The 8,994-nt window shown below is 40.6% G+C and overlaps 1 protein-coding gene across 4 annotated transcripts in view; it reads right to left on the bottom strand.

Moving 5' to 3' along the window:
* Positions 1-3,203: 3,203 nt before the first annotated feature.
* galnt13 (polypeptide N-acetylgalactosaminyltransferase 13) overlaps positions 3,204-8,994 on the bottom strand; it is a 68,824-nt gene continuing 63,033 nt past the window's right edge. For 3 of the 4 annotated variants that reach the window (XM_070544426.1, XM_015966625.3, XM_070544427.1), the window contains one exon: positions 3,205-8,640. In XM_070544426.1, coding sequence (XP_070400527.1) covers positions 8,500-8,640 — 141 coding nt within the window. In that variant the 3' untranslated portion in view covers positions 3,205-8,499. Of the gene's footprint in view, positions 8,641-8,994 lie in introns of all 4 variants that reach the window. The other variant, XM_015966628.3, reaches the window with a different exon arrangement.

Here is an 8,994-nt window from a genome sequence, read left to right as displayed (position 1 = left end):
AGAGTAAAGGTTTTCGCTTATGCAGCGACCACTTCATGTCAGGTACTTAAACCAACGTTTCCTCAACTGTGTGTGGTATTTATTTTAAATGCTTTTATTACAATTCTTAGTGGGCTTCCTAAGACCCAACGGGAATAACTCCGTTTAAAATAACCGCGTTAATAAAAAATATTTCTTTCTGTAACGAGCAAACTAATTAATTACGTCTTCTTTTATCAAAACGTCGTTTCTGTTACTGATAAGAAAAAGCGTGCGTTAAGCAGCGCGGTGTGTTGAAGCTGTCATCAGCTGATCAGGAGCTAAAGAGGTAGATGTTTTCATCCAAGTGCGTCATGGCCCGTGAAGAACGAGGAAGACGTGATGAATATCTACGGCTGCAGACCCCCGCAGACTTGTTGCTGCAGCAGCGAATCTGCGGATCTGCAGCAGTGCCCTTCTTAGCGTGACAGCGGGACGTCCCGAAGGTCCGCTCACCTGTTCACCGCTCAGACGTCCTGATCTTCTACCTTCCTAGATCATCCAGCTGTAACCTGTTTCTGATCATGTCTTTAGTCCCGCTGTAACACTGATGCATCAGTCTCAGACGGCATGGAGCTCAGGTGTTATCAGAACTACCTGTGTGTGTTCACCACCCAGCTTCAGCTCTTCTGTGGTTGGGTCTGACCCATGTTAGTAAATGTGAGTCCTCCATCAGGCTTGTGCCTCTTCTAGTGTCATTTTAAAGGATTTTATTTATTTATTTAACCGTTACTAGATTACCTGCAACAGAAATGCTGCTAAAAACACACAATTATGTGAAGCTGGAAAAATTAAAATACTGTGCAAAATTACATTTATTTCTGTAATTTAACTAGACTGAGATTTAAAGGCTCAGGAACCTTTACAGGTGTTTCTATTATCAATTTTAAATTTTAGCTGATTGGGTTTTTGTTAAATATCACACAGTGACCTTTTAATAGTCTAGATTAGTGTAATGTTCCTATTAGTAGTTCCTCCTGTTAAGTGTTAATTTGTTTAAATTATTCAGGTTTATATAAAACATTTGGACATACATTTTATTATGTTCAGTCATTAGTCATTTATATTTTACTATTGTAGTAATTCTTGCATTCTTTAATGAAAAAGTAACTAAGTAGTTACTTTTGTTGGTAATTAGTTACTTTTATGATCTTGTAACTCAGTTAGTAACTGAGTTACTTTTTTGACAAAGTAATCAGTAACTATAACTAATTACTTTTTTAAAGTAACGTTCCCAACACTGCTTATTACTCACAGCAACAAGTAAGCATCACGTAAAACGTTGCCTCGTGAGTTCTGCGTGCTGCCGTTTACGCCAGCTCCTCCGGGTAAATCCCAAGGGGTTCCCCGGCCAGGTCCAGTAAGAAGTCCGCTCCGACAGCTTCTGGCATCGGAGCGGGCAGTAGCGTCGAGAGTCCCAGACCTCTCCCCAGCTCCTCCGGCCGGGGGAATCCCAAGGGGTTCCCAGGCACAATCTATGTGTGTGATCTATGGCACAACACCGGTAAGAAGTCCGCTCCGACAGCTTCTGGCGTTTTTAAAAAGTATCCCAGGGGCACGGTAAGGGTCGGAGATGTTTAGTCTATTTAATTTCTGACTATATAAAACGATGTCTTCGGTTTTAAAGTGTGAAGTAAACTCCGACGAAGTAAAATCCAAGCGGATCCCGTTCACGTTCATGGTTACATCCATGTTTGTTTACCTTTTTTTCCTGCTAAAATGGGTCCGGAGCTCTAAAGGTGTGGTTGACTGAAAAAACATTTTAAAGTATTATTTCTGATTGTAATCGGTCATTCTGAGTTTTTCATGCAGGCTGAATATGAAAAAAGTCTTCTACACCTATCTTCAGCATTAGCTTCTGATAGAAAATAGATTGCGAAATGCTAGGATTTGAAAATCCTTACATATCTATGTCACACTGTGCACTTTGCATTCATGGCCTCGGCCATCTTGGCTCGTGCCCGCCCACAGGAAGACTTTTTTTACTGTTTTGCAATGAGGAGAAAGAGCGAGAAAGTATCTTGCTGATAGTGATTTTGCAACATAGCTGAACATGTTCTGTTTGCCAATAAAAGGAGAGGTGTGCACATTTCATTAATATTAATTAGCAATCCTGCTATTTACAGCTCACCTCTGCACCAGCAAACTTCTGCAGCATCATAGCTTTTTTTAATGACTCATCAGACATTGAGTTACATTAAAAAAACTATGGTGGCCCTGAAGTGTAAATCACACGAACAAATCACTAAATACAACTACAAATTGAGAAGCACACAAACAAATAAGAACCACACAAACACATAGCTGCTGTCATGATTAGACTTGAGCATATCCTGTATCACCTCGTATGTATGTCCTGAATCAAAATATTCTTGAATAGAGGCAGCTATGTGGTCACCGCTAATGTTCATGTTTGGAAAATGCGCTACAAATAGAGTAACTTCTGGGTCACAAGACAAGCAGCGCAGTTGGCCAATCAGTGATGTTTCCTGTTGCTGACTGGTGCCTACCCTTTCTGGTTTCTAAATTGCTTTGTGTTCTTCTTAATTTCTTTGTGTTTGTCCTAATTAGTTTGTGTTATGCTTAATTTGTTTGAGTTTTTCTTAATGTTTGTGTTTTTCTTAATTTGTTTGTGTTCTTTTTTTGTGTGTTTTTCTTAATTTGTTTGTGTTTTTCTTAATTTCTTTGTGTCATTCTTCATTTGTATGTGTTCTTAATTTGTTTGTTTTTCTTCATTTGTATGTTTTTCTAATTTTTTTCATGTTATTCTTCATTTCTTTGTGTGATTCTTATTTGTATGTGTTTAGTGATTTGTTGGTGTGATTTGCACTTCAGGGCCACCGTAAAAAACACTGCAAATGGATTGAATAAACGAATAAACCGCACCTTTAAAATCCACAGACATATGTTAAATACATGAACATAGCACATATTAAAAAGGATCAGAAAATTATTTTTTCAGCCCATAGACTCCCATCATACTTTGGCAGTAGGGGACCAAGACTAGATGGGCGTAACTCAGGCTCTCTATTTGTAATTTTAAAGACTGAACTTAATTGGAAAACTCAGACCCGATGCTTCCAAGACACATCCAGTGTTATTGAGCTCTTGTACCATCAGAATGAAGACAGTAAAAACTGCTGCCACCTAGCGGATGGAGTTTGAATTGCACCACACACAAAAAATCTGTACACCGCTTTTAAATATTAATACAGTACCATAACATGAAATACTGCCATATTTCAGTGTATTGATGTTATTTTACATCCCTTCTGCACTTTTCTCTAGCGTTTCATACTTACCCTTTGGAAGACGTCATGCTAGCTGTTTCCTATGTGAGAGTCATGTAGAGCAGTCTATATAAGAGGCTTTTCTGTCAGTTGAGCCAACTCACAGTTTGGTCACTTGGCAAACAAAAGTAAAATTTGGAGGGATGAACAAAAGAACAACATTCTCATCGTTGATTGATTTGCAATATCAGTTCAAAACAGTTTAGCATTTTTCTGCAAAACTGTGCATAACATCATTTTAAACTCCAAATCTTAGCATAAGATGGTTTTAATGAAAACGTCTTTACTACATTAAATAGAATATCTAAGGAGCCCAATTTGATTTAAGGTTTAAAATCTGTGCTGGTTAGTTTTAGTAGCTTAACCTTTTGTAGTCTATGACAGCATGATGAGGCTGCTCACTGTTTGTATGACGTAAACAAGCCATTAGGTGTGCGTTAAGCATTTTCTATTTTAATTGTTTCTTAGGAAGAAAAATTAATCTGGATTACAGATAAAATAACAACCTTTTGTGTGGATCTTTTAGGCATAAAGCTAAAAATCACATACAAGTTAGTGAAAAAACACCTCAAAAGAATAATACAAGCTCTTTAAAATAAGGGTGTAATATTCACACACTACTTTTTTCCAGCCCCTTTTTGGGGGGAGCAATTTTGTCACTCAGATTTCAACAAAGCACAGCCTTCTGAAAGGTCAAGACTTCTTAGCTAAAAATGAACAAAAAAATAATGACCCGTGTCAGGCGTGCCTTCATCTGCTGACGGTTACACGCTCCGAACAAAAAGTCTATTTTCCACGGGTGCTGTCCTCTGTCCTCATAAAGGAAAGCTTGTAATTTACCACATTCAGCCTTATTAACGTACAAAGCCTGGTAATGAGATGTGCGCGGGACTTAAAGGCCTTTTAATCAGTGGAAAGGAGAAATGCTAATTTTACTCCGAAAAGAAGTTTTATTTTTCTCTACAAAAAGGTGAGACATACAAACAGGTAACATCACTTTGCAACCAGCACGCTGAGACATAACATTCCTATTTTTAACACCATGTACTTTAAGATGAACAGGAAACCTTTCCTGTTTAATATCAAAGAGGTCATCAAATTCTAATCTGAACACCAAGCAGGCACTTGGCAAGGACTCAGTATTCAAGTAGCAATAATACGATTTCACTCGCTTGTGTACACATCACCTGAGGTCCTTAAGGTGTTCGGAGGATGTATTTAGAGGGACAGATGGTCACTTTGAAAGCACACCATGTTTTTATTATCCTATTCCAAAAACACAGCAGTTCCTGGGATTTCTCTAATCAGAGATTTTTTTCCTTCACCACCGAGGAGTGTTCAAGTTTCACAGCATTTTAGAAAAATAATTGTTTCATTATGTACAACATGAACAGTAGAAACATGTTCACTCCATTATATACAACATTCCTTGCTTGGTCCTAGCTAAACAAAAACTCAAAGGGTGAAAGATTCACAGAATGTTCTCTCTGTGATCAGGCCTTTCCACTGGATGCGTAGTCAGCGCGTAACGTATCAGACGCATTTTAGACGCTAAATCAGCAGTGTGCACCTTCTCACCAGGAGAGTTGCATACAGCTGGTCCCAAGTGGTCACAAAAATATCCAAAGGCAATAGCAAGACCACACATTATTTAGACAGTTCACAAAAAAAACCCTCCCACTGTCCTAATGGGTGTGACCCCGTGTGGAAAGTTGACCATTGAGTAGGGTTGATGGTTTATCCCTTGAGGTCCACATGGCAGGGGTGAGGAGTGAGCACCACCTCACCCCTGCCATGTGGACCTCAAGGGATAAACCATCAATCCTGCTCAATGGTCAACTTTCCTCGCGGGGTCACCCATAAAGATGGTGGGAGGGATAACAAGCTAAGAGAAAGATGGCTAGCCTAGAATCTAGATTGTCAGATAGCAGAGGCAAAATGATGGCTTAGTGATGCTCCATGGGAACCTCCACAGCCCGGGACAGTCTGGTACCGGTCCAATCACAGCGCTCTGATGCATCTTCAAGTGTATGGCGGACTGCCCTTTGACTGTCATCCTTAGCGGTCTAATCACAGCTCTCTGTTTGGTCAGCTAATTACAGCGCTCCATCGGCCAGGTAGGCAGGGTGTTACTGCGGCTGAAAGAAACTAGTATGGCGACGGCTTTGTAGTGGTCCAATCACAGCACTGTCGGTGGGTGGAATGTTACTGAAAAAAAAGAAGATGGCGACGGCTCATTTCAAATGGCTTTGGCATTAACGTTGGACTATTTAGACTTGAGCTTTAATTTGAGTCAAGAGCAGAGGTACTTAAGTTTATTTGCATCTTCTTTGACAAAGTATGGCAGACTGCCACATTGACTGACATCCGTAGCGATGAGTACATCACATTGGTTGTTATCCAATAGCAAGTGGAGACAGTTTGAAAAACAACCCACCCCATGACTGAGATCTGTCAATGGGCCGTGGCCAGACAATATATTTACATATAATAGTTGGCTTACCGGCTAAACGCATGTATTCCAAAGGTCTGGGGTTTATTTGGTGTTCTGCTTACCTCAGCTACAGACGTTCCACAGGTAATGAATAGAGTTTTTTTCTTTTTTTACTAGTTAAAGCTACAATTTCAAATTTGGAAAACAAGATAGCTTAAAACACAACATTCTAACATCATATAGCTATAAATATGTGAAGATAAAAATAAATGAAAAACAAATTATGAAGTGGTTCTCTCGCATCTGTCCTCCACCAATAACACAGCTCGGATCAAATGCAACCATTGGACCATCCAGTTGTCAGTCTCACTAAACCACACTTCCTGGGTCCTCCACTCATTACACGCGCTCGCATTCAGCAACAAAGCCCCACTGGTGTGAGGGGAGCTCCGCTCAATAATATCAGTGGAGGGGAAACAGCTGGCTGCTACCACTGCAACTTTAGGATCAACTACCAGAGTTCCAAAAAGAAAAACACCACTTTAAGTCACGGACAACAAAAACATTTGGACCTAGAAAATGGCGACAGGTGTTTAACGCTATCTCGCTTGCTCTTGCAAGGCAAGTTTCCGGTTCTAGCGGACGTGGCCCAGGAATGACACTCGAGGGGAGGGGTGAGTGTTCCATGACCGTGGTTGTGTTCAAAAGATAGCTTGTTCTGTAAATTTGCTTTGGCAGCTTTAAAACAACTGGAAATCTGTGTGTCTTTTGATGATTGTCGTGTGTTTTACACTGCTTTTGTGTTTGACTCCCTGTCTGGCCTGACTAGAACTAGAGCTTAATGCATTCTGGAAGCATTCCACTTCCAAAACACATCACTTCACAGCCGGGGGAAACACACCCATCAACTATAACAGCAGCTAACAGCTAATTGCTGCATTCATCGCTTCGTGAACATTACGAGACGCCTGCCTACACATCCAACGTAAAGGCCAGGAACCTGTTAAAAAAATATATGATTACAATATGTTCATGAGATATGTCTGACTTTTTAAATATGCATTGGAAATGTATCTGACATAAAACATTATTTAATGTCATAAAAAACCTAAACAACCCCCTGAAGGCACTCAAATATCACTCCTCATACAACCATAGGTGTAGTTTTTGTTTGCGAAGCAGCTCCAGTCAGACTTCTTAATTAGGGAAAATAATTCTGATAGGTTTGAGGTATTTCAAAGACCGTAAGATTATAATTCATCTGCAGACATTAAGCTCCAGTGTGTGGCATTTAGAAAAGTGTGTTAATAAGAATGAGATACAATACCAGTAATTATGTTTTCATTAGTGGAGAATCGTGTAAAAATTAGGATAATGTTTTCATTACCTCAGAATGAGTTCGTTTACATCTACAGATGATTATTTCTTTTTGCTGGAGGGGCTGGGTGAAGCTCATAAATATTCATGTGTGAAAGGCAGCTGAGTTCGACAGAAGGTGTCCGACTGGTTCGAGTCATGATGAGAAAATCTGTTTGGTTCACGACGGTGGTGAGAAACAAAAGGAAAAGAGCAGCTCATATTTTTGCCTCCAAATCAAAATTTGCAGGGATTTTTTTCTCTTCCACGCAGACTGTTAGGATGTTTAGAATAAACTTTTGGACAGAGTAGTTTTTCCAACCTGCTTGGGAAGGTTAAAGGTGACAATTTATTACTAAAACTCAAACTGAAGGGATTAATGTTAAGATGTTATTTAGAGAACTTTAGAGACTTGTTAACAGTTGATCTTGATGCATTTGATAAAAATATTCATTTTCTATTAAATATCCTTTGAGATTTGTTTCCTCCATAATTTTAAATTAGCTGCAAATTCGTTAGCATCTGCGAGGCTTGCAGGCTTGTTGGCCTCAACTGTGACTCTTTTTGAGATGAATAAACTTTACAGCACAAAGAGTCAAAGGAGATAAAAATACACAAATAATAAAAATAAATAAGTCTTTACCCACCAATGCTGGACCTGTTCCAACGTAAGGTTATACAGGGCTAGAGCTGAGCAAAGAACCACAAGAGTTGACCGTGTGCCCCTTACTGTATTGATGCCGACTCTCTGATGTCAGCACCTGTTGCCATGGGAAACCAAGCAGCTATAAGCCCAGACTCCTCAGAATATATCCATCTTTCTTTGAGAAAAGACATAAAGGGAACTAAATGTTCCATGATTATTTTTGTATAAAACAGGAATTGATTTAAAAGTCAGCCAGTAAAACTCTTGCTTTTATCTCAACTTGACAGAACAGGTGGTGAGAGGATGTGCAGCCGACCAGCTGTGCTGACATCAGATTGTGCCCACAGCCGAAACATTAATGCTCTCATTAACAGTGGAGACCACCTCTGAGTTGTGTCCTACAATATTTTAAAAGCTATTCTGCAAACTGGTCTCTTCTCCAGCTGAGCAGCTTTTATGAGCAGATGTGCAGCTTCCAGCAGTTTGATATCCAAGCGCAAGCCCCTAGCGCCACTCCTTCAGCTCGGACCTGACAACGAGCCAAAACCACACCGTGCTGTGCGGTCGAAAAAGGCAGGTGCAGCTTCTCGTAAGAGAATATATCCTCCGTGGAGGGTGGTAAGCAGCTGCTGTTCTGTTTGCTGGCCATGCTGTTACAAGAGGAAGCGTATGTTGTGTGGCTAAGAGCCACCTGGTGTGGGTGTGAAGAGCCAGGACAGGTTAGGAGGAGGACGCGGCAGCAGAGAGCGGGGGGATCAGGCACTCAGGGTCATGTTACGGAGCAGCCACTGTTGGGAGCGGCTGCCGTTACACTCTCTCAAAGTAGGGACCATCTTGTCGTCCTCAGACGGCATGTCCAGGCATTGGTTGCTGTTCACGTGGAGCAGCGTGAGTCTCTAAAGGGAGAGAAGGAAAACATGGATAAGTGTACGGGTGTCACAGGACTCACCTGTTGTGCTGGTTGCTGAAAAAAGTGATTATGTACAGTTACTATTTACCTTTTCTGATATCATGCCTTACTGGAGTCCTAGACCCCCCCCCCCCCCCCCCCCACACACACACACACACACACACACACACACACACACACCCTGGCGGTGATAAGCTACATTGTAGTCATAGCATTAATTGTGAGGTGAAATGAGCCAAATGGATGGTAATTCATAAGTGTTCAAAACCAATTGTCATAATAATCAAATGACAGGAAGTCTGGCGCCAGGGTTAGTTTTGACAATTAATTTTTGTTTAGT

The sequence above is a fragment of the Nothobranchius furzeri genome, chromosome 14, assembly GCF_043380555.1.
Source record: "Nothobranchius furzeri strain GRZ-AD chromosome 14, NfurGRZ-RIMD1, whole genome shotgun sequence".
Classification (NCBI taxonomy): domain Eukaryota; kingdom Metazoa; phylum Chordata; class Actinopteri; order Cyprinodontiformes; family Nothobranchiidae; genus Nothobranchius; species Nothobranchius furzeri.
Note: the sequence above shows the minus strand (reverse complement) of the source record. Positions and strands in the feature narration are given on the sequence as shown.